General features: G+C 35.3%; 1 protein-coding gene across 1 annotated transcript; it reads left to right on the top strand.

Annotated features, from left to right (window-relative positions):
- Window positions 1-1,719: 1,719 nt before the first annotated feature.
- On the top strand, window positions 1,720-26,265 carry LOC123670067 (tumor necrosis factor receptor superfamily member wengen). Its single transcript, XM_045603575.1, has 4 exons — window positions 1,720-1,885; window positions 3,550-4,002; window positions 10,327-10,449; window positions 26,081-26,265. The coding sequence occupies exons 2-4, from the start codon at window positions 3,552-3,554 to the stop codon at window positions 26,137-26,139; spliced, it is 633 nt and encodes a 210-aa protein (XP_045459531.1). The 5' UTR covers window positions 1,720-1,885; window positions 3,550-3,551; the 3' UTR covers window positions 26,140-26,265.
- The last annotated feature ends 496 nt before the right edge of the window (window positions 26,266-26,761 follow it).

The following is a 26,761-nucleotide window of genomic DNA, read 5'->3' as shown; positions in this document are numbered from 1 at the left end:
AAAGAATTTGTTGGGTTAAGCTTCGTAAAATTTTCGTTTCTTCTTAATTGATTGCTTAGCTAATAATTTGCACTTACGTGTATCATTGGATAAACTGTTTCTAAGTTTTGTTTTGATTAAATAAACTTCGCTGAATGCTCGTTCACAATCTGCACTGTAGTGGGGAAAACATAACAAATTTAAAGCAAATTGAGCCAGTGTTTTATAATTTTCAAATTGTTTTTTATTTCAAGTCGCAATTAATACCGAAAGAGAAATAATAATAATAATAATAATACACTTTATTGTACACCAAAAACAGAAATAATACATATCAAAGAAAGAAAGAAAATATTGACAATATATTCATTAGGTACAAAGGGCGGCCTTATCGCTAAAAAGCGATCTCTTCCAGGCAACCTTAGGGCAAAGGAAATGGTCTAGCGTCAGCATAGGTGTACAAGTTACAACAAATTTATTATAAATATTCAAATAATTACACATATACATACATACATAAATAGATACATAAATACATACATACATACTGACATATATACATATATACCCACGTACATGCATACATACATATAAATACATATATGTATACATTATAATTATGAATTACTTGTTTATTGTTGAGTTTGAAGAAAATGCTTCCAAACAGTCTTAAAGAAAGAGAAAATATCTATATTATTTATATTAGTTTTGTTAGAAAGCAAACAAATACAGCTCTTATATGATTATTCAGAGACTTCATTCAAGTAAAAGATCTAGACACGCGTTAGGTAGTTGGGGTAGTTCTCCTAAATTCATGCTTGCCGGTGTATGACGTTTTTTTAGTTATAAAATGCTTCCAGGTAATAGGAATATAAAAATCGTACATTTTGTGTACGATCTTGGTCTAGCGATCGTACATGAGTAAAAATGCAAAAAAATCGTATGAGTACGATTTAAATCGTACATCTGGCAGCCCTGTAATCAATGTATTTTACTTAATAAGGATTATTACTGTATCCGTCTAAATAGTTTTCGAATTACTGCAATGTTTATTCAGCGCTTTCGATGAAAAATATTAATTTGTATAATGACGATTCGAAGGTGCTTTTGAATAGATAGATTTATTTGAATACAGTTATTTTTTATTTTAATTTTGAGAATTTCCGAACTCACCTGGCGTGGAATTTAAATATTATACCTACTTAATCTCCCCTAATTTTTATTTAGGTACATAGTAAAAAGTTCTGCTTTTCAAATTCATGAGTAGCTTTAGTACCTACCTGTGGTACCTAACTACCTACTATAAACTAGGTAATAACAAATCAGTTATTTAATCAGTCTGTCAAAAAGGACACATTATTTTATGAGTGCGTAGGTATAGAATAGAATATTTAGCTTTCGAAAGAACTTTTTAAATCAGTTCAATAGATTCTGAAATAACCGTGGTGAACTTTTCCGCTACAATATTTAAGTATAGATTGATAATAACTAAGTAGTGTATAACGCTGCTTATATAAGTTTTAATATTACTAGACGAATGTAGGAGGACTATAACTATTATATCTAGACGAAAGTTAATTGAGGGAGTCTCGTGGCCCCGCGACTCGTCTTGCTTGTTTCTTATCCAGTCGAACAGTCGACACCGGAGTAGTGCATCGGAAACGCGTCAGTCCCACTTCGCGCGTTGTAAATAATACTTTGTAAATATCGATATTAACACTCTTTCATAAAATGATTAATAAAATCTGTTAAGTGATGTTCGTGTAGTGAATTAACATTATAACTTTTTTTCCAAATATTACCTATTCATAAAATTATGTGATGTGCCAGTGAAAGTGCAGTATCTTAACGGAGATGAGAGATGAATTTGGTGGAAACATAAAACTAGATGAATCTAAGGACTAAGGTTAAATTTTTGTGTTAAATTATTGCAATAAGCATTTTATTTTTCTTACTTAAGTATTTAAATATTCTAACAGTTTTTTTTTTCTTTTTTTTTTTATCGCCTCGCATTTATTTTATTTTACATATCAACTTTATAGACATTTTTGGCAAAAATTATTCAACAATTATTACTGTTTTTTATTCTTATTCACAATTTATAATCCGATATCATTATTAATATAAATTAAGATCTTTGTACACTATAATAATTTTGTATTTTATTATGAATGCATATTAAAAACTATGCTTAAAAATAATTTTGATTAATAACTAAAAAGTTATTATTTCGCTGAATAAAATAGTCAGCCTATACCTACCATTTATAGGGACGTACGTAACGATTTAAATTAATTTATATTCGCCAGACGTTTCGTTTAAAATTAAGGTTAAAAGGGTTTAGAAAGTTGTTAGTAACTTACAAAGAGAGATTACGTGAGTATTTCATTATCCTATAAAATATGAATAGAGATTAAGAGATGTAGGTATCTCTTTACTCTATATACACCACGCGAAGAAGACGAATAATACTAAAGGATGAATAATACTAAAAGGTGGTCTTTTAACAATTATTACTGTTTTGATCCTCTATTGACTCCAAAAACAAGTTTAGGATTACAAAACATTGTAAAACTAAATGCTATTAATATTTTAATCCTATAGGTAAATAAACTTTAAAAAGTGAAAAAAATTTGAAAAAAAAACAAGCAAGGTCTAAGATCCGAACCTAAGTCGATCTTCCCCGAGCTGATAATAAAATGAAACAAACTTTATAATAAATTTCGTATATTAGATAATATACATTAAAATGGGTTGCCTAAAAAATCCTGGACTGACTATTTTTAATACCCTATTTTTTTACCGTTCGTAACGTACCGTTTTTCGTAATTCCTTGTATCTATACTTCGTGGACGCTCACAAACATACATACATTGCAAGTTAAATAAAAGCTTTAAAAATATTGCCATTGCTCTTAGCTTTGCGAGTCAATAAAGTTTGAGCATACCAAAAGCGTCTAATTTTCAAAAAGATCGATAAAATCACTTACAGCTATTTTTATATCACAAATATTTTCATAACGCAGTATCTACAAATTTTAACTGTCTCACACGAATCGTATCGATGACACGTGACACGATCGTTTTCGATGTTGTTATTGCTCTGTGCGTAACATACTCAAAATAGTTGTTCAGAAAGAAAGAAAAGCTACTAAATTTTTTAATTTTTTTTTTCACCATCGAATACCATTTTACTTATAGTGTATTTCTATTAGCTACCTGTGATTCTAAAAATTTCAGTTTATTAATTGAGGATAAACAGGTCCCAATGGGCTATTTGCCTGCTGCTTTTTAACTCTAATCGTAAATTCGTGCATAACTACCAAAACGGACTAAGTAAACCGATTTCTCACAGTTCTTTAATTCCAATCACATCTTCTAAACAATTTAGCTGATTAAAAATATATTTGTAAAATATCATTTCCATAAAGTAGATCTCCTATTTATATCTCAGGCAAACACACGTCAATTTTGATAATGTTATCGAAGTCGATGAATACCCCTAAAAATTAAAATCGACTTACGACCGGTATATAAACAATAGGTTTGGACAATATTGATATTTTTCCAGGTATGCGCGGAGAGATAGCAAAGTTGTGTTTGGTGATCGCTACCCTCACGCTCGGGACCGTATCGAGCGAAGGCGCTTGCGAACGCGGGCGTACTTGGTGGCACCGACAGCGCGGCTCCTGCATCCCTTGCACGAGATGCGACCCGCACCGCCTTGTCGTCAAATACCCGTGCGAACTACACCGAGACACGATATGCCAACCTCTGTACGAGGTCCGCATCTGGCCCTTCAACACGGAGAAAGACAATGACGTCAGTGAAACCTCTAGTGATTATGAATATTACGAGGAAACAGACTACAGCGGTGAAGTGAGTGATGATATAGAGTGGGACATTCAAGCATCGACTCTAACTCTCGCCGTGAGTGGGTGTATAGTGTTTTTTGTGGTAGTTGTAACTTTGTCGCTTTACCACGCGAAGCAATGGCGAGTGCTAAAGCAAACGCTTAAATCAGGTAGGTGTAAAACTATGGATTACGATTCAATCTGTAACATCTCACTGTTGGGCATACGCCTCTCTCTCCATGTAGGAGAGGAATTGGATTGGCTTAATCGACCACGCTCTTGTGCACCATTTTGATTCACCACGCCTCCGTGCTGCTGCGGGTTGGCGCATATATTCCCTACTATGTGGGTTACGATCGCTATTAGGTATTTATCATAACAACCGAAACTGATAGAATAAAATTAGCTTAAAACTATGGCTATTACATATATATTATAACACTTCTTTCGCTACATGCCCAACACCTGCATCTTTACATATTAATGGTGATTATTAATCATAATGGGTTTACGGTAACGTAAAATCTGCAAAATGCGAAGTCTTGTTTTTTTGTTGAATAAGCACAACTTTAATACGTTGAATATTAAACATTCGATTCATAAGACAAAATCCGTATTTTAAAAAATCTTAAACAGCACCAATTAGATATTAAATTAGTGTACATTTAAAGAAGAAAGAGAGTTCGTCGAATCTTTATTAATCAGTTTGTACCATCAAAAGCAATCCGATAAAAACGTAGGTATTATCATCACAAACAAGATCGATATATAAAATTAGCTGTAATAACAGTTTGTTTATTCAGGACAATGATGGACAAGCGGCCTCCATGTTTAACTGCACACAAGGCATGTCCTATAGTTGTATCTATGTAGGTGACTCTAACGAAACCGACGACGCTCAATGAATATCAACAGATTAAACGATTAATATCTTCGGCCTTAGCTTCTACCTACCTACCATATCTACTCAAACTACTGTAATACCTATAGAAAATGTATATTCACATATAAATAGTAAGCGTTCGTACATACATATAATAAAGATTAACTAATGATTATACGTAAAATGGTTGAGAAGGGATGGAACAAACGTGTTAGTTACCATTAATTAAAAAAATATATTAAATGACTCCATTCGTCTTTAAAAACAATACAAAAAAAATTAATAGGTTGTCTTATATGAGTAACAAACTTCCACCACCAACCATTTAAAAAAAACCACAACAACAACAACTTATTTTTGTTACTATTTTTTTTAACTACAAGCTATTTAAGAAATTTGCTTTGTAGTAAAAATGGTTTAGCTTAGGTCGCTTCAGCCTGTAATATCCCACTACTGGGCATAGGCCTCTTTCCCCATGTAGCAGAAGGATCAGAGCTTAATCCACCACGCTGCTCCAATGCGGGTTGGCAAATATATTCCCTACTATGAGTAACGATCGCTATCAGGTGTACATGATAACAACCGGGACCAATGGCTTAACGTGCTCTCCGTGGCATGGTGGGAAGACCCACAAGGACTGCACAAACACCCAGACCACGGCAAACATCTGTATGGCCAATACAAATGTTTGTCATGTGCGGGGATCGAACCCGCAACCGCCAGCGCAACAGGTACAATCCATGGCTGTGACCGTTGCGCCAACGCGGCTATAGGCTTAGGTAAGCCATTTTAAAATAAATGACTGGTCAATATTTAAGATGGTTAAATTCTCATCGATCCCATGATGACATTAGGTATGGTTAGGTAGCTTCTAAAATACGGAATTTCTTAAATGTATAACGTTATTATGTTTTCATATGTTTGACCTATTATAATTCAAAAAATAACTGTGTTAAACGGACGAGCGAATGGACAAACATTGAAATGTTAGGTACTATTGACTGGACAGTTTAGCACGCTTTGGATACTGTTTACGTTTTCAGCCTGTAATATCCCACTACTGGGCCTCTTTCCCCATGTAGGAGAAGGATCAGAGCTTAATCCACCACGCTGCTCCAATGCGGGTTGGCGGATACTGTTTACGGTACCTTTAAATTCGGCTACAATTTTGAGCCAAGAAGGCCAAGTGACTAGAAATCGAATATGAAAGCCGGGTTATGAGTTTAAATTCAGGCTAACTATACGTTGCTTAAAATATCAAAATATGGACACCTAAAAGCCTTAACAGAAAAAAACGTTACGTGTTATTAGAGACAAAGCTAATATTTCAATAATTATTCTGTCGTAAATTTCTGTTATCACAAAATTTCATTTATGAAATACTCATATTAAGTGAACCATAGATACTACTAATCAGTGGATAAATAAGAGTAGGCACATATATAAAATATCAGAAAAAAATGTGAAGAAACTAATAGATAAAAAAATTATCAAAGCTAATTTTTGACCATTTTTTAGTTTGCGTAATTGCATTTCGATAATAAATTACGCTTGTTAAGCATCCAACATCTCTAACCCTTTCCAATCTTTTTTGCTAATTGCTACCAATAACGACAAAATCGGCGCGGTGAGAGATGAGTGACGAAGCAACAAGTAATACAACGTTGGTAGATGACAAAATAGTCAAGTAAATATGGATTATTAAAGATATCTCAAAAAGTAGGTACACGTCCGAGATCTGACGAGTACCTACTTTTTGAGATTGAGATCTAGCTACTTTTTTATTAATATCTAATAATGCGTATTTAATTGACTATTTTTTCGTTAGCTACGTTGTATTACTGGTCCGTAATTGAAGTTATGTTTTTTTTTGTTTGAAAGCAAACACACAAGACGGGCAGCAGCGTCTTCGGTGCGACAAAGCCAGTACTGCGGTCACCAACCCGCCTGCCCAGCGTGGTGACTATGGGCAAAACACATGAGTTCACGTTATTTTTGGCGTAAACTTGTGGAGGCCTATGTCCAGCAGTGGACTGTATAGGCTGTAATGATGAAACACACTTATTTCTTCCGCAAGTACTTAGGTATAGCGGTGGGCGTTATTTAACGTAATCGGTTTCAGTAACTAGTTACGAAGCGAATAACCATATACGTAGTTTCGCCGATACGAATGTAACGATTATTTTACGTACGCAGTTTTTTTGCGTACGCAGTTTTATCAAAAACTTGACACAACGACCGGCGCATAAGCGTTTTGCCTAATAACGTAACAGGTTACTAACAAAGAGGTTACTAATATTAATCATTACAATACGCAGATACGCTTACGCGTAAGATTAAAAGAGATGGCTATAAGTACTATAGATGCATCTTTGTTTTCGAATATGCTCATGGGATTTTGTACGCAATTGACTATGAGCTTAAGTTTATTTTAATACGCACAGTTTTTTTAAAGAAATTTTAATTTCGGTCGTGTTTCTTTTTAAATATTTTCGAATTTACTATTTAGCATTAAGTTAAGACAGTTGACGAGTGATTAATTATTAACGATTAATGTTATTGTCTCGTGTTGAAGTATATACTAAAATAGTATGGGTTTTTTGTTGTATTTTTAATTATATGTATGTATGTATGTATTTCGAAAAATAATTAAAAACTGTACATAAAATCAAATGAACTTCTAAATACGCCTGCATCGATTATTATGACTATACAAAAATCAAAAAGTAATTTAAATAACATGTTTTGCAGCCAGTCGTAAGCCTGGATAAAATATGAAGGGAAGTTAATTTAATTATACTATCCATCAATATTAACGTACGTAACGGCATTCGTATATGTTACAAGTTATAACATATAACTACTTCATAACCATAATACAAACAAAAGTAATATAACGTCGCCGTCCCGTACTGATACTGTATACAAAAATAACTAGTTTCGAAAAATAAGCAGTTTCGAAACTAGTTACGCGTATCCACGAAACTACGTATAACCGATTACACATAAAAGACGTTACGACCCACGACTACTTAGGTACTTCACTAACTGAAAAAAGAAATCACAAACATGATATTTTTTCAATGTAATGTGTGTACAAAACATGAATTTTATTCTAAACTTATTTGTTAACAATTTTAAATCTAATTTTGACCCATTACTATGAAAATTGATATCCATACTCTTTAAATAATAAGGATTTAATAAACGGACAAAAAGGCGTGATGTAATTAGAAAGTTAAGTTGACACATGTTTCAAATATCACGCCATAATAAAAAGTTAATGTAATTTCAGACATGTTGGAGCCACCGAAACGTATGAAGTTATTTTAACGACCGCAACTGACCACAAACACGTGCCAACACTCCCCATACTTAATTATGAATATAAATGTGCCTTGAGACTAAATGACCCAGGCAAATAATTTCTTGAACTAGCTTGTTAACTTGTTCATTATTTACTTCGTAGTAAATGTTAAAATAAGTTTTTTATTTTAACGACATATTTCCACAAATGATTTGAAAATATGGACAATTGATAAGATAACGTATGTCTTAAGCACCTTTTTAATGTTAACCAATGTAAATACACACCAGAGATAGAAATTATTTCGTCTTGTCTTATCGGCTATAAAGAGGAAACGAAAAGCAGTAAATGACAGTAGCGGATAAAATTATCATACCTAAAGACATAATAAAAGAATTAAAAAAAAAAACAGTGTTGTATGATTGAACTGCTAATGATGGCCTAAATATGAGATGTGCTACTTTTTACAACATTTTATAATAAAAATGTTCTAATTTCGTGTGCCCATTTCTTAATAACCAAATATTTACAATAATCAAATAAATCCTGTTGGTACATGCACATATAGAAATAATTTGTGAGTTCAGAAATATTTTAATAATAACCAAGTATAACAAAAAATGAAAAATAAAACTAAGTATAATTTATAAACGTTTCGGACGGTCTTGTAAACTATGGTTTCTTTTTTTTAACGCCCACCGATGGCGCGAAGACTCGTGATACGAAACTATATAGACTAGCCAACAGAAAAAGCTAGCATCAGAAAATGTATACAGTCATGTTATAGGTACATAATTATGTAAATGTAGTTTTGGCGCGAGCTGCTTGAAGGTGAACAACGCATGCGTTATCCCGCGTAAACAATGCGGGTTTGTTTAAACATGTGCGCTACTAATTTTGACCTGAGTTGCCGACCGCCATTGGAACAATAGCTAACGGTGTTTTTTGTTTGCATTCGCTTATACTAAAACCAGAATACAGACAGCAGCAAAAGCGATGATGTTTTAGCTTCTCCCGTCTATGCCGTTAATTTGTTCAAAATTAACTCGTTTATAGCACTTTTTTATTACTTTGTATACTAATTAGAGCCAGATTTAACTTTCATATTAAAATTGAACACGTATAATACTTAAATAATTTATTTTAAACAATTGGCGGATTTTAGACATAAATCATGTTTTCATACATATTTTTAGTATATTAAGTAGTACAACACAAACAATTAAAACTAGACTGAAAATATTGCAATCTAAATCCGTCTCACTCTCCGACAAGATAAAATTGCACAGTAGGTATATTTTTTGCCATTAGTCCGAGATCCGAACTAGAGACGAACATCACCCATCTGCTTAATGCATGTAAATTATTTTATAATTATTTTATTATATTAGAAAAATAATCGCGAAAGGGTTGGCTAAAAAATTCCTGGCCAGGCTACATTTAATTCAAAATTGAAAAATTTATTTTTGTTTAAAATGTACCCACGAGCTTAAATAATATAAATTAAATACCTACCGAAATATGAATACTGTAGAAAATGCAAACGTTGGGTTGTCTATTGTTTTCCTGGCATAACTACTGTGTGGCATACTAGTTACTTTCACTCACATGTTTAATAAATAAATCTTACATCGAAATGAGCGCTGTTTTATTGCGATACGGTGATATATACTCGTACGATGGTTGTCTGCTAAAAATCTGATTTGAATGGCGGTTGGCAAATATAATATAGCCGGGTCAGGAATTTTTCAGCCATCCCATTCGCGATTTATCTTTAACATACTAACGTAGATAGAACATATTTTTTATCCATAAAGCAGATGGATGGATGGATCCGCCAACCTGTATTGAAGCAGCGTGGTGGATTAAGCTCTGATCTTTTTGGGGAAAGAGGCCTATGCCCAGCAGTGGGATATTATAGGCTGAAGCGAAGCAGATAGTTGAAGATAATGTCTAGTTCGGATCTTAGACGACATCATTTATTAAGTTCAATAATAGCTTTGACGACTATGCCTATTAACGTATAAATCAAGTGCAATTTGTTTCACTTGACTTGACTGTACTGTTTTGATAACATTAAAGAATATTTTTATGGATTTTTTTCTCGAAAGCTCACTACTTTAATCCTTTTTTTTTTTTTTGGACATCCTATTTATTTGAGTGTTTTTTTTTTTCTACATGGATAATCTTCGACGTTACCCAAGAAATAGGCACTTAGTAGAAACGTAATTCTCTTATCTACTTATAGTTAAAATTATTTTTATGACCTTAGTTCTTAATAATATTTTTACATCTATTTCACAGATGCACAAGATTTATCAGCTAAGCTGAGATTGATGGAGACTGGTGGAGATGCTCCTTCAGAACCGGTGCCTAGTGACCACCATATTTATTGTAATATACACGTCGGCAAGGATGCTTTGCTCGGTAAGTAATAATAGCAAACAAAAAATTGTCAACCAAAATCAACAGGTAATTTTTCAATTTTCAAAAGTGGTCATCTCAAATTTTTTCAGTTGCGTCTACTGAGGATTGCAACCAATTTAATTAATTTAAAAACTTGTAACAACCATTAACCAGAAGACGGGCAGCAGCGTCTTCGGTGCGACAAAGCCAGCCCTGCGGTCACCAACTCGCCTGCCCAGCGTGGTGACTATAGGCAAAACACATGAGTTCACGCCATTTTTGACGTGAACTTGTGGAGGCCTATGTCCAGTAGTGGACTGCGAAAGGCTGCTGTGATGATGATGACTGTGATTAATTTAACCATTCAGTCTATTTTTAAGTGTTTCTGAAATATCTCACGCCACAAACATATGATGCTCGTTACTGATGTTTTAAACAACAAAATGAAATGAAAATTTCAAAAAAGGAAACCATGAAAGGAATGTTTACGGCGCGCGTAAGTTGTAACTCGTTAGCCCGCGACACGGGCAGGTTTCAGGCGAAGCGCACTGGCAACATGCCAGTTATTGGATCCAGTTAAACGTTCTAAAATAAAGTCGCGTGGGTGTACTTGCTCAGCATCATTACTTTAAATTGCAGGGGTCACATTGAATTCGATAATTGTAAAAATATTTCTGATAAACATTTTAAATCGTCAAAATCTAAGATTAAGTATTAAGTTATAAGTTAAAGGATAGGCATGCTTAACATATTTTTTCTTACGATAAAATAGATAAGAAAAAGAAAAAAATTAATGATAAATAACTATATAAAGACAAACATACAAATAACATAGTAATATAATTTTTTTATCAAATCGTATAAAAGAAATCTACATTCTTGAAAATAGATGAACAGTAATCTAAAGACAATTGAGAATCAGACACCCTTAGGACGAACGTCTCCCCCCCCCCCGTGCCCTCTAAAATTTAACAAAATCATAAGACGTTGAGAATACCTTACATTTCCTTTTTTCCTATTTTTAAAATTATAAATATTCAAGTCAGACTTTTCAAGTGTTTCGTTTCTCGCTTTACACTAAAAGTTAAATTTCACAGAGTCATAAGGCACCAACAACTAAATTTGCTTCGTAATGAAACTAATCTTTCAAGTTGTGATGACGTCAATCTAAAAATTTACAGTTAACAGTTTAACACAGCGAATCTTATGATATAATCTAAAAATTAATTAAAATAAATTGTGTTCGGAGTTGTTTGGCAGTACGTAATATAGGTACTTTGTATTGTGAAAGTAATGTTTATGGAGTGTAAAATAATCTAATCCCACTTATATATTTTAGAATAGTTATATATTTTTTTTCTTTATACGTATAAGGGAAATTAGTAGTAGCTGAAATAGCAAATCATTTTTGCACTGTTGGTTGGGGATCAATCCCCGGTCGATATTGTAATAAGCCATGCGATGTTTTTCGTAGTTTAGACATTTGCGTGTTTCAGGACCCCAACACGTGGTTCTCATTGGGGGCCATTGTATGATTTTTTTATTTAAATGCAAGCATAGTAGAAAATTACAATTACATACCTACTTACTTGCGTATTTTTAATAAGCACTATCTTAACGCAACGGTCCCAAGCACTGATTTATGTCTGTTGCGCTAGCGGTTGCGGGTTCGATCCCTGCACATGACAAACATTTGGATTGGCCATGCAGATGTTTGCCGTGATATGGGTGTTTGTTCAGTCCTTGTGGGACTTCCCAACGTGCCTTGGAGAGCACATTAAGCCGTCGGTCCTGGTTCTTATCATGTACAGCTCTGAAAGCGATCGTTACTCATAGTAGGAAATATATCCGCCAACCCGCATTGGACCAGAATAGCGGATTAAGCTCGAATTCTTCTCCTACATGGGGAAAGAGGCCTATGTCTAGCAGTGGGATATTACAGTCCGGAGTGATTATCTTTTTGTTTTTTTTTTGAGCTACTTCTTAAGAACTACGCATTACAAGGCGGTCCAATAAATACATAACCCCATCTCCCGATGGCGCCTTTATCGTAAGAAATATATACTATCGTGGAAAATATTCTTGTAGACAGCTACACTAAAAATTACAGCCGGTTTGGACTTGTAGTTTTATTTTCACCACCTGCGGAATCGCGCGTGTTCGGGATTTTAGAAAAATAGTAGAAAAGCCATTTCGGTCGATGATTGACTTCTTGGATTTGAAAGGGAAATCATGCAGCAAAATCAAAGAGTATTTGGATGCTGTGTACGGCGACTTTTTTCGATTTTTTTTTAACGATTTTCAATGTGTTCGCATGTCGATCGGAAGATAACACTACAAAAATACACAATCTAGTACTCGTAGACCACCGATTAAAGGTGTGCCAGATAGTTTTTCCAGTTAGTCGATGTAGATCACAGCTTATGGAGAAGAAACACAAGGTGTGATGACAAACTGGAGAAGGGCAAAGCGGTCACAGAGATCTATTATTCCGAATTATTTGATCAATTCGACTTCGAAATTCAGACGGAAACGACCCCATTTGGCGAGAAAAAAAATGCTTTTCCATTAAGACTACGTACCGGCTCACAACTCCGCGTTGTCACACCACGCCCAAATTGATCGAATTAGGCTACGAAGTGCTGCTCCAATTACCGAATTCTCCAGATTTGACCCCAAACGACTTCCTTTTGTTTCCAAACCTGAAAAAGTCACTCACTGGACAGAAATTTAAGTCTAACGAGGAAGTTATCGCCGCCAAGGCGGTCTACTTTGCAGACCTCTAGAAAAGTATTTTTCAGAAGGTTAAAGAAGTTGGAGCGTAACTGGGTCAAGTGTATAGAAATAAAAGGAAACTATTTTTTATATAACTAGGTCGGCAAACAAGCGTACGGCTTACCTGATGGTAAGTGATTACCGTAGCTTATAGACGTCTACAACACCACATGCATCGCAAACGCGTTGCCGACCCCATCCCCAATAGCTCTCCAGGAGCTCTGGTCACCTTACTCACCAACAGGAATACAACAGAACTGATCTTCTGTGTAAAGTCGAGGAACTACCCCAGTCGGGCTGCTCCATATTTTGAGGAGGAAATTTCGTGACATCACATTTCGAAATATAATACCTATAGGTATGTAATAACGGAAACCAAAATAATGTCGAAACTTATGTTTAAATTTCACTCACTCACTTCAGCCTATCGCAGTCCACTGCTGGACATAGGCCTCCCCAAGTTCGCGCCACACATCCCGGTCTTCCGCAATCCTCATCCAGCCTACACCGGCAATCTTACGTAGATCGTCGGTCCAACGGGCCGGAGGACGTCCCACACTGCGTTTGCCAAGACGCGGTCTCCACTCTAGGACCCGTCTACTCCAACGGCCATCGGTCCTGCGATACAGATGACCAGCCCACTGCCACTTCAACTTGCTAATTCTGTGGGCTAGGTCGGTTACTTTCGTTCTCTCGCGGATAGTCTCATTTCTAATCCTGTCTTTGAGAGAGACCCCAAGCATAGCCCGTTCCATTGCACGTTAAGCGACTTTAAACTTGTGGACCAGTCCCTTGGTCAGTGTCCACGTCTCGGCTCCGTATGTTAACACAGGCAGGACGCATTGCTCGAAAACTTTTGTCTTCAAGCATTGCGGAATCTTCGAAGTGAAGACTCGACGGAGTCTGCCAAACTCCGCCCAGCCCAACCGAATCCTCCTATCGGCCTCCTTCTCGAAGTTGTTGCGGCCTAGTTGGATAGTATGGCCTAGGTAAATATAATCCTGAACAACTTCGAGAAGGGTACCATCGACCGATACCGGTATCGGTATGACTTGGTTGTTAAACATAACTTTCGTCTTATCCAAGTTCATACAGAGACCGACACGTCGGGAGGACTCGTTTAGGCCGGCCAGCATTTGGCCTAACTCATCCAGCGTCTCCGCAAAGATGACAATATCGTCGGCGAAACGAAGGTGAGAGATGAATTCACCGTTGACGTTGATGCCCCGTTCCCCCCAATCCAAGGTCTTAAAAACATCCTCTAGCGCAGTGGTAAACAGTTTCGGTGATATTACATCCCCCTGTCTTACCCCTCGCCGGAGGGAAATAGGTCTTGTTCTTTGGTCATTGACATGAACGGTCATCGTCGCCGCGTCGTACATAGATTTTAGTACCTCGATATATCGCCAGTCGATATGACATCTCTGCAGAGAGTCCAGGACAGCCCAGGTCTCGACGGAGTCGAAGGCTTTCTCGTAGTCCACAAATGCCATACACAGCGGTTGATTATATTCTTCCGTCTTTTGGATAATCTGCCGAACAGTATGGATGTGGTCCACGGTGCTGTAGCCATTTCGAAACCCAGCCTGCTCTGGTGGTTGGAATTCGTCGAGTCTTCTGGCGAGACGATTCGTAACAACCCTCGAAAACAGCTTATAGACGTGGCTCAGAAGTGAGATCGGTCTGTAATTCTTTAACAGAGACTTATCACCTCTCTTAAAGAACAGCACCACCACACTCCTGGACCACGCCTCCGGCGTGGTACCTCGGTGGATGACGGCGTTAAATAGTCTTGCCAAGGCTTTCAGGACAGGTCGCCCTGCGGCTTTAAGGAGTTCAGTGGTAACTCCGTCATCCCCCGGGGCCCTCCCGTTTTTAAGCTGCCCGAGCGCTGCACCAATCTCATCCTCTTCGAAGTCCGGGATACACTCCGAATAATGGCGCAACAATGGTGCCCGTGGATCTTCGGTGTCCCAAGTCGCAGGCTTGCGTGCGCTCGACGAGTACAGCTGTCCATAAAAATTCTCAACCTCTTCTCGGACCTGAGGGCGAGAGCAGACGGTTCTGCCATCTGCTGTTTTAAGCTTCGCAAGAAGGCTTCTCCCCAATGGTCTTTGGAAAACTTTGGACCCCCTATTCTGCTCAATCAGAGTAGCAACCTCTCTCGTATTTGACCAGCGGAGGTCTCGGCGAATAATTTTCCGTACCCTCTTGGAAAGAGCCCTCTGTTCTGGCGAAGCAGCCGGCAACTCGCGCCTCTGCCGCATCAGATCCAAGGCTTCGGGAGAAAGTTTGGACTGCTTCGTTGGCTTTGTTGGTGGAAAGTGCCTGCGACCCAGTGTACACACCGTCTTCACCACGTTGTCGGTTATCTCGTCCACGTCGCTAGTAGTTTCCAGCGAATCGAATCGGTTTTGGAGTTCCAACTGAAACTGCTCGGAGCCACATAGTATTTGGGGCAGCGTAGGTCGGAGAGTAGATTTCATCAAGCGGGTCCGCTCCTTTCGGAGACATATATTCAGAGTGCCCCGTACCAGCCGGTGGTCGCTGCCGGTGTTAAACCTGTTAACCACTGAGACATCTCTGAATATATGCCTTTTATCCGCTATGATGAAATCTATCTCGTTCCTCGTCACAGTATCGGGGCTTTGCCATGTCCACCTCCTTTGGGGCTTCTTCTGAAAAAATGAGTTCATCAAGAAGAGCCCCTCCGATTCGAGGAAGTTGACAAGCGTCTGCCCCCTGTGATTCCTGTGCCCCAATCCGTGTGGTCCGATGCTCGATCCGTCGCGGCCTTGTACTCCCACTTTAGCGTTGAAGTCTCCCTCTCTTCGGACTTCAGACAACCCCAGTATGCTCCACTTAATGTGACTAAGTTCTACCTCAAGTTCGGTGAGGTGATGGTCCAACCGTAGCGTGCGTCCATTATACGTAGCCAGGAAGATTTTTCTATGGCAGCCTCCCGTACCCCGGTGATTCTTGGCACCCTCTACCCCACCGTTACCACGGCCGCTGCCGTAGCCGGGAATAGTGGGGCTGCCGGGAACTGAGGGCCTTATTTTTAAGTTCGAACTCATGGGGGTTTTTGCCCATAGTCACCACGCTGGGCAGGCGGGTTGGTGACCGCAGGGCTGACTTTGTCGCACCGAAGACGCTGCTGCCCGTCCTCGATCTGTGCATTTAAAAAGCCAGCAGTTGGATGGCTATCCCGCCATCGGTCGGCCTTTTAAGTTCCAAGGTGGTAGTGGAACTGTGCTATCCCTTAGTCGCCTCTTACGACACCCACGGGAAGAGATGGGGTGGCTAAATTCTTTAGTGCCGTAACCACACAGCATGTTTAAATTTAATCAATAAGAATTTATAGGTGTAAAACTGCAAAATATGTAACGTCACACTAGGTAGGGCAGGGGTCATAAATGTGACCATCAGTGACAAGTAAGGCCCCTTTGTAGGCTAAGTACTTCGGACGGACGACCCTCGCACGTCCCAAAGGCCCATGGTATAAAAAAATGTGAAAAGTATAATCGTGTAAAAAAAACACTACACTGACTCAGTGACGCTGAGAGTGACATTTTCAGCGTTTTAGGCCTTATATTGTTACATAAGAACTTAACTACAATTTAAACCAAAAAAAAAACACAATAAATGTCAAAATATCACTGATCGAATATTGGAATATGATCGGAACAACAGTTCTCGCCCCGGCACGCACGTGCGTGGTGCGTTTGTTTAGTCGTAATTTGTAATGCAAACTTGTCACTCGCTCCGCACCGCTTCCGCTCTCAAGGTTTTCACTCGCCGCCGGGAAGCCTCTCACTTCCTGTTCGTACCGATTTTTGACAATTAACAATAAATAAATATCAATATTGAATTTATTGGGTTGTTGACTTCACTGCCTTAACCCGTAGGTACCTAAGTGAATAGTGACATGTTAATTTTCTTGTCTTCGAATGGAAAGGTGCTTATTCTATTTTTTTTTTAAGCATACCTGCGCGATTATATGCTAATTGTGAGTTTATGTTACTCTTCGTTTTACAAATTATAATTCATTCTTCGAATAAGATTTACCTTAACACAAAATTATAGTAGGTAGCGAATATTAATTGGATCTAAAAAGATAAACAGACGAGGTGATGTATAACATCAGGCAGGTGTTTTTCTTTGAACTGCGATGAATACTCGCATATTTATAATTCAACTAGCTGTGCCCGCAACCTCGTCCGCGTGGAATTTAACAAAAAGTTATTGTTCGATTCGCAGAGTTATAAAATAAATAAATTTCTAAAATAAAAGTAGTCTAAGTTACTCCTTATTACATTAGCTATCTATCAGTGGAAGTCTCGTCAAAATCGGTCCAGTCGTTTCAGAGATTAGCTGGAACAAACAGACGGAAAGACAGACAAAATTGTAAAAAATGTATAAAATAAATAAAGTTCTTAAATAAAAGTAGTCTAAGTTACTCCTTATTACATTAGCTATCTGCCAGTGGAAGTCTCGTCAAAATCGGTCAAGTCGTTTCAGAGATTAGCTGGAACAAACAGACGGAAAGACAGACAAAATTGTAAAAAATGTTATTTTGGTATATGTACCGTATATACATCCATATGCATTTAGTAAAAAGCGGTTATTGTAATATTACAAACAGTCACTCCAATTTTTTTTTTGTATGTATAGATATCGAACAGACTACTACAAAATCCAGTGTGTTTATACTGAACTCAACTTAGCATTCAGAGTGGAACCCGCGTCGTGGGATAAAGCGTTAAGCGGTCTCTGAGAAGTATAGCTGACGACGCTGATACGTTTCGACGTATCGTCTCGTTTCCATTTTTTTATTATTTGTGTAGCAGTCAATTACAGTAGGTAACTAAACTTGTACGTTACTTAATATGTAGTACCAAAGTAGTAAAGCAATAAAATCTGATATACACGATCACATATTGTATGAAGACTGAAGAAACAGAAGTGATTGTAAACATAATAAACTACATACGAATTCTTGTTCACATTAAATGAAACTGCCTATTGATTGATGCTTTAATCGGTTCATCATTACAGCCTATACAGTCCACTGCTGGACATAGGCTTCCACAAGTTTACGCCAAAAATAACGTGAACTCATGTGTTTTGCCCATAGTCACCACGCTGGGCAGGCGGGTTGGTGACCGCAGGGCTGGCTTTGTCGCACCGAAGACGCTGCTGCCCGTCTTCGGCCTGTGTATTTCAACGCCAGCAGTTGGATGGTTATCCCGCCACCGGTCGGCTTTTTAAGTTCCAAGGTGGTAGCGGAACTGTGTTATCCCTTAGTCGCCTCTTACGACACCCACGGGAAGAGAGGGGGTGGCTATATTCTTTAGTACCGTAGCCACACAGTACAGTAGTTAATCGGTTGTTTTACTCTTATTAATATTTTAACTAAAACTAAAAACGACGCCTACGCAGCTTACAAATATTTCTTGACCACATATTTTGTTAATGATAATTATTATTAGACAATTATTCAAATATTCGCTTCACTTCAGCCTGTAATATCTCACTGCTGGGCATAGGCCTCTATCCCCATATAGGAGAAGGATCAGAGCTTAATCCACCACACTGCTCTAATGCGGGTTGGCGTATATATAAAGGTTTTTTAAAATATTATTTTTATTTATTGTCTTAGTTTGTAGTAAAAGCAATGGAAACATGACAACAAACTGTTTTCGAAGAACGATAGCAAAACTAAGTCCAGTCACGTTAAATCGTGATGTAAAGAAACGATGCTCGAACAATTATGGTAACGAAATTCTATAAATCACCACGACCATCTTTTTTTATGTAATAACAAAGAGTGTAGCAGTATAAGCACGGGTCAGATGCCCCTGGGGGAATTTATGTCAAAATTTTGATGACGAAATCACCGTGTTAAGAGGAACATTTCCCTAGGTTACCACACCTCTGAATGCGCTAGTTTTTCAAAAAAAAATTTTTTTCAAATTTTGAAAAAAATTTTTTTTTTCTCTTGCAATATAATATTTATTTGTAATTTTTCTACCAATCGCTAGATACACTAAAGAAGCATTTAATAAGGTACTTTTGAAGTCTTCGCAGCAATTGATATATCGGAATATCACAAATTCAAAATTTTAAAATTTTAAATCTCACGTATTTTAAGAGACACTATCACGAATTTTTTTGTATAAATAGCCCTTACTACGCTCTATAAAATATATTTTTTTCAAAATTTTCTCTAGGGTAGATCAGTGTTAAAAAAAATATTATTACTATCCTGATATGAATAATTGAGGAGCATCTGAGCAAGTAATACTGCTATAATTTTTAAATGTAATTTTAATATTTACGATATTAATAATTATAACAGTAAGAAATTGATGTGCGATTTTTGTTTTTTATGTTTAAATTTTTTTTATAATTCTTAATGATGAACTTTTACTTGTTTTATGCATTAAGTTGTATTTCTACTCAAGAGGCATGAAAATTAAAAGATTATTTTAGCTACGTCTAAAGAAATTCTTTTAGTTTGTGTTTTATTTGGGAATGTTTTATATGAGGTTAATTTATATGTATATTGTTACTATTTTAGTTCTCGGTTTATTGTTACATTTGTTTCGAGCGAGCATCTAGTCGTCGCTCCCAATACGCGACAAGTTGATGCGTGTTTGTTTACTTTGTTGTCTTCTTGAATTCGCGGTCTAAACGTATGTTTCTTTTGTCTGCTGATACGAAATCATCTTATTACGAAGTTGACTGCCATATAGTTCAATATTAGTGATTCTGATATAGTGATTCTAATATTTTTATACTGTGATTTTGAATAAAAATAATTTTAAATAAATTATTTAAAACTAACATTTAAAGGCGAAAACGCAGTAATGTAACATAGTGACATTGTATTTAAATAGTAACATTTCATGTGATCTTAGCTATTTATCTTCGTTGATAAAAATGCAGAGTGATAAAAATGTCGCGTATTGGGAGCGACGACTAGATGCTCGCTCGAAACAAATGTAACAATAAACCGAGAACTAAAATAGTAACAATATACATATAAATTAACCTCATATAAAACATTCCCAAATAAAACACAAACTAAAAGAATTTCTTTAGACGTAGCTAAAATAATCTTTTAATTTTCATGCCTCTTGAGTAGAAATACAACTTAATGCATAAAACAAGTAAAAGTTCATCATTAAGAATTATAAAAAAAATTTAAACATAAAAAACAAAAATCGCACATCAATTTCTTACTGTTATAATTATTAATATCGTAAATATTAAAATTACATTTAAAAATTATAGCAGTATTACTTGCTCAGATGCTCCTCAATTATTCATATCAGGATAGTAATAATATTTTTTTTAACACTGATCTACCCTAGAGAAAATTTTGAAAAAAATATATTTTATAGAGCGTAGTAAGGGCTATTTATACAAAAAAATTCGTGATAGTGTCTCTTAAAATACGTGAGATTTAAAATTTTAAAATTTTGAATTTGTGATATTCCGATATATCAATTGCTGCGAAGACTTCAAAAGTACCTTATTAAATGCTTCTTTAGTGTATCTAGCGATTGGTAGAAAAATTACAAATAAATATTATATTGCAAGAGAAAAAAAAATTTTTTTCAAAATTTGAAAAAAATTTTTTTTTGAAAAACTAGCGCATTCAGAGGTGTGGTAACCTAGGGAAATGTTCCTCTTAACACGGTGATTTCGTCATCAAAATTTTGACATAAATTCCCCCAGGGGCATCTGACCCGTGCTTATACTGCTACACTCTTTGAAATAAAAACTAAAAGATAAATAAGAAATGCGTTACATGTGTCTATCACATTTTTAATAATAAAAACGTGACATAAGAATTAAATTAAGATGTATAAAATTATTTTTAATAGAGTATTGTAGAAAAAAATATTGAAGATTTTTCTTTAAGAAATCGTGATTACTCTAATAATACTGCTCTTAGCATTCATTGTTGACTTCTTAACCAAAAAACGAAAGGTAGAAAACAATGAACAGCAGTTATTAATGAGATATAAATAGAAAGCAAAGTTCGAGTCCCGGAAACCTAAAATTATTAGTATACGTAAAAAATGTTCATTTATAAATATGAACGGATGTAATAGGTAAAACGTGCGTCACGAGCGGCCCCATTTCTCTTACCAGGAAATGGCCCAAAGCTTCCTTCGAGATGTTTGTGCAGTCAATAATAGACCATCCAATCTAAACTGTTTATTACCGATCTATCATAAACGCCAGAAACACTGTCGTAGATACATAATAAGTATCATGCAGTTTGTACCCACTACATAATTATTTTTATAGCATACAATTGTTCCATAAACTTTGTAAATTGAGATACAAGTATTCTCTAAACATCTTCGAGGATTATTTACAGTTATAACTACTTACAAATCTTATAGCAAATTGCCTTCAAACGTCCCAAACATTTTAACTGTCAAAATTTCAAATTGTCAATTGTCAAACACTGCATTCTGAATTTTTTATAAGGCTTATAAAAAAAAGTCACAATCAATATTTGCTGAGTAACTATTAGGCTTTACTTGTGGTCTTATGGTATTGTAGTAATAGTATATCTTAGACATAGGATGTAAATTAACATTTAAAAACAAAACAATAATTGTTACACCATGAGAAACGGAACGGTCAAAATAATGGCTGTGTACAGAATTGCTAACTTGCAGGTGAATTTCCTTTCCTTTCCGGGCTGCGGAAGTGGGTTCATGAATGCGATATGGACATCTTCTTAACATGCGAAATGCTCGTTGGCGAATCGTCGGTAATTGATAATCAGTACTTATCGATAACTACTGGACATGTTGTCGACTTTGTGAATGACGAGCTTAATAAAACAGTTATTTTTAAAATTGAAGTCATTAGATTCTACTACTTTGATGAAATTATTCAAGTTTTATACAAAACAAAAAAATATATTAAATTTTCCTGTCATTTTTGAAATAATTTTAACAACATTGTCAACGTTCACGGCTGTTCATAACGTGAGTGTGAGTTATGTCAGCATGGACTCGAGACTACTTCGCGGAGGTCTCACACGCGGCAAGAGAGCTATAAACATTTTTGACAAGGTAGATATAGGCTCGAGGTATAAAAACTCGTACAATAAATTTTTAATGATCCTAGGTATAAGAACGTAACGTAACTGAAGGTTAACGGAAACCTTTAAAATGACTTTTATTTGGAAAAGGTTTTTTAGGCTTTGAGATGTTTAAATATATTTTATATTAATTATTTGAAGAAATAATTGTGTTTGCTTGCAAACGAAAAAAAACCGACTTCAATTACAGCGTAGTAATACAACGTAGATCGACGAAAAAATAGTCAAGTAACTACGCGTTATCAAAGATTACTCAAAAAGTAGTTATCAGATCTCAATAAAATTTATATGTGACCACATGATAAACATCAGCTTTTGATTAAATTAAAAATTATCAAAATCGGTACATCCAGTAAAAAGTTATTGCGGATTTTCGAGGTATAATACAACATAGGTCGACGAAAAAAGCGTCAAGTAAAAACGCATTATTACATATAACTCGAAAAGTAGTTGTTAGATCTCAAATAAATTTAAATGGGACCAAATGACACACACCAACTTTCGATTAAAAAAAATTGTCGAAATCGGTCCACCCAGTCAAAAGTTCTGAAGTAACATACATTAAAAAAATACAGTCGAATTGAGAACCTCCTCCTTTTTTTGGAAGTCGGTTAAAAATAATAGTTGTATAATATAATAATATGACTAGGTATAATAGATAGTTTAATTGTATTTAAGCATCTGCTATTTGTTTACTAGCTCTTGGTATATAAGTAGATATTACAATTCTATTCAATGCATAAAAATAATGAATGATTAATTTTCTGTTCACGTTCTATTGTACCGCGCAGATAAGTTGGTAGAGGTGCTAAAGCACGACCAGCAAAATATACTCGTTATATCGTGGATGTCCTCCCGTGTGGCTTTCGCAATATACGTTTTTATTTATTTATTTTATATAATATAGATATAAATTTAATATAATAGGAATACGATTGTTTACGAGAAGGGTGTTGTATTTAAACGTTTTTTCAGTAGATGTGTACTATTCTACTATTGTTACATGATTTATGAAATCTAAACTTACTTAAGATATTAAAAAATATTTTTATTGTAAGATTTTAATATGGGGAATGCAAATTATGAATCAACATACAACGCTTCTCGTAAGGCGTCAAATTTACGTTGCAACTTGCACTGATATAAATAGTATTGAATGAATGACTCTCGATAGTTAATCACAAGATGAACGTCTGATGCCAAGAGCCGGCCCTTATCATGCTTTAAATATCTCGTCGCACCACTCAGGCTGGACGACAAATGATTTATTATGTTTATGCAGCTTGTCTGTGGCTCCATAAAACCGTCTCGTTGCGAATAAGAATTAAATTGTTCGCCGCGCTCTCCAGACGGAACATAGAATTGGCGAGCGTTTGAAGGTTAGGTAAATCATATTAAAACAGTAAGACTGAAGTTTAAATGAGAACTTCCTGGAAACTACGCCTGAAATAGGCGGTTCGCGCACGTTCTCGTACACTTGCCAATATCACGTCTGTTTATAAACATTCCGTCGCCGTCATATAAACTAAAAGTCGTTCGTAAATAGAACATTTATTCGTAAAGATTTTTCATTACTTTGATGAATAATTTGGACGATTTAAGAAAAAAAAATATTATTTACTTATTTATTTACGCTGGTCTATTCAATATTGACATAATATTTAAATAATGTACTTATAAAATTATGTGGTGTCATGGGACACCAGCCGGCCTAGCATGCATACAACGAGATATCTCTTGACGAGAGAGAAAGATAATGTCTACATCGAGTATTTTCTCGATTACCCTAACATGCGCACTACGAGAGACAAAATTCTCTTCCGAAGACTTCGCCTTGTCGAGTAGAGAAACATTATCAACCATAATCACAACTGAATATCATTCTTATTTCTTATGTCGTAAAGTTGAATTTACAAGGTTATTGACCAATTTCAAACGAGTGACACATGTTTTATTTAAAAATGTTCTCGGCCTTTTGGCTAAGATAAAAAGTGTATATCTAATTTAAAAAACTCTAATATGGAAAATAAAACGGCGTAAGTAAATGAATTTAATTATATATGTAAAACAATATGCTCGTGTTGTGCTTTATATCTTGTCGCACATTAGATAATTGTAATTCTATCACGCATTGTTTGTTTGTTTTTTTTTTTTTTTTTAATTTTTAAAATTTTTTGAATTTTTGAATTTTTTTTTGATTATTGATTTTACTTTTATTCTATTTAATTTTATTTTTAGTTATTGATTTTTTTAATATAATTTTGTTTTGTTTTTTATTCTGAATGTTGTCTTGTCTTGTTGTACTAACAAAATATGGACTTATACTTTGGTCTAAAATAAAGTATTATTATTATTATTATTATTTAGAATAAGAAGCAACAGGGCGCAAATACGTTTTTTGTGTCATTATATGGCACACTTCACTCGACTTTTCGCATTTCCCGCTCTTCGTATACCGAAATTATATAATTATAATAGGGAAACGCCATGGTATACAAAAAATAGGCACCCGGTTTTATTTATTTTTTATTTATCGTCTTTCTCGTCGATAATATTGAAGACGAGAAGTTTCTCTTCCTAAAACGACAAAATTCGACAAAATTACGATGTCATGTTAGCTTCCGTAGAGATAAATATCACAGATCACTAAAATTTAATGATTATCTCTTCTTGACGTAACGAGAAGAGTATCGCGTGCACGCATGTTAGCTACTGTAGACATAGAGAGATAATACGAGAAAAGGGGTCGACAAAATTTTGTCGTGGCGTGCATGCTAGGCCTGCAGGTAGGAACGAAGTTCCTTCGGATAGTATAGAAGCAACACAATTTAAGCACAATTAAAGCAACAAAAAAATGCTGAATTTTATATATTTTTTCTAGTTCTTGATTTTTTTTTTTAATTTTTTTGATTGGTTTTTAATTAAGTACAAAAGTATTTAGGAAATTTAGTATTTTAGATAACAACAAACCGTAAAATAAAATAAATCAAACGAAATAATAATAATAATAATTCAAACTATAAGTGAAATAAAAAAACGTGTCTTTATTTATTTTTGTCGACAGTATAAAATTACATAAATAATTTTAAAAAAAGTTAGTAATATTTTAGTTTTACAAACGTCATATTATACAATCGTGTGACTGATATTACTTCAATTCCGTTATATATTTTTCTTACGGTTTTAGTATCACATTTTTTTCAGTTCGGTCGCCCAGCCAAATGTCAAGCCTGCCGTAAGGAACTTCGTTCCAAAAATATAAGAATATTTACTGAGAAAACATTTGCATTCCTAAATGCATACAGTGATCCTTTCATTCATACCTACATATAACTGCGGACGAAGTCGGCAGCTGTGTCGTTTAAAATTCCACAAGCACACGTATACGCCGTAAATACAAATACGGCAGCTACAAACCGCAATTAGCATATTATGCTCGCTCCAACGAAAACATTTTTTTTACAGAGATGTTACGTAAGAATGACTACTTTTTTGTATATATAAATTCGCACTGCCGCTATTTATACTGTGACAATTTTAAGTCCTCATAATAATTTGATTCTTTATATCACCTTTAATTTTATTATGATTTTTAAAACTGACTACTGCACTGATAAGAAATTGTTTCTACACAGGTCCCTCTGCATGATCTCTTCGTAGAAAGAAATCAACATTGCCAACATGCGGGTTGAAAGATAAGATTAATTGCATAGTACGAAAATAAGTTTTTTTTTTTTGCAGGCGCCGTCACAACGAAAAAGGGATTAGGAAACGTGTACACTCAAGAGAAGCATAATTAATAACCACCGAAAAACCAATAATACAAGTACAAATATATCGAAAAACCTCGCACATACATCACTTAGAAGGAACATTATGAAATACTTATTTTTGTAAAACGAAATATATATATATAGAAGTCACAATGAAGTTGTTTGTTTTTAATGTACTGATCATTTTATATTTTTAAAATTTGCTTACGTAATCATGTGAGAATCATGACTCCCAGTTTGAAAGTCAGTAATTTAAGATTGTATTTACTTTGCACTCGAGGTCGAAAACTATGTACCAACGTCAGTGATCCTAAAATAGAAGAGTGCCTAGCACTGTAGTTCGCTCTCTCGTATTAAAGCCGTTAGGTAAATGTTTCGCGATAAGTTTTTATGTTCAATGTTCATATTTCACCGATAGCCGTCAAGCTACTGCAATTCTAGAGACAATTAAAAGGGAGAACAGACCGTTAGCTTTAATTAATTTACAATATTGATGCGAATACAAATGTATTTGATAGACAAAATGGCATTTAATATTAGAAAAAAAAAAAAAACATTAGTAACGTTTGTGATGGCCTTTAATATTCAGTTAGTAAACAAATATAGTGGTTATACTTTAAAAATTACACTAGTAAGTATACAAGTCGGA

The sequence above is a fragment of the Melitaea cinxia genome, chromosome 4 (genome assembly GCF_905220565.1).
Source record: "Melitaea cinxia chromosome 4, ilMelCinx1.1, whole genome shotgun sequence".
Lineage (NCBI taxonomy): Eukaryota > Metazoa > Arthropoda > Insecta > Lepidoptera > Nymphalidae > Melitaea > Melitaea cinxia.
This window is presented reverse-complemented; position numbering and strand designations above follow the sequence as displayed.

What these genes read in the sequence shown, in the direction of transcription:
- LOC123670067 (XM_045603575.1), top strand. Translation starts at nt 3,552, where the DNA reads ATGCGCGGAGAGATAGCAAAGTTGTGTTTGGTGATCGCTACCCTCACG. An exon ending in AAAGCAAACGCTTAAATCAG is followed by an intron (nt 4,003 to 10,326) that starts GTAGGTGTAAAA and finishes TCTATTTCACAG; the next exon opens with ATGCACAAGATTTATCAGCT. An exon ending in CGGCAAGGATGCTTTGCTCG is followed by an intron (nt 10,450 to 26,080) that starts GTAAGTAATAAT and finishes TTTTTTTTGCAG; the next exon opens with GCGCCGTCACAACGAAAAAG.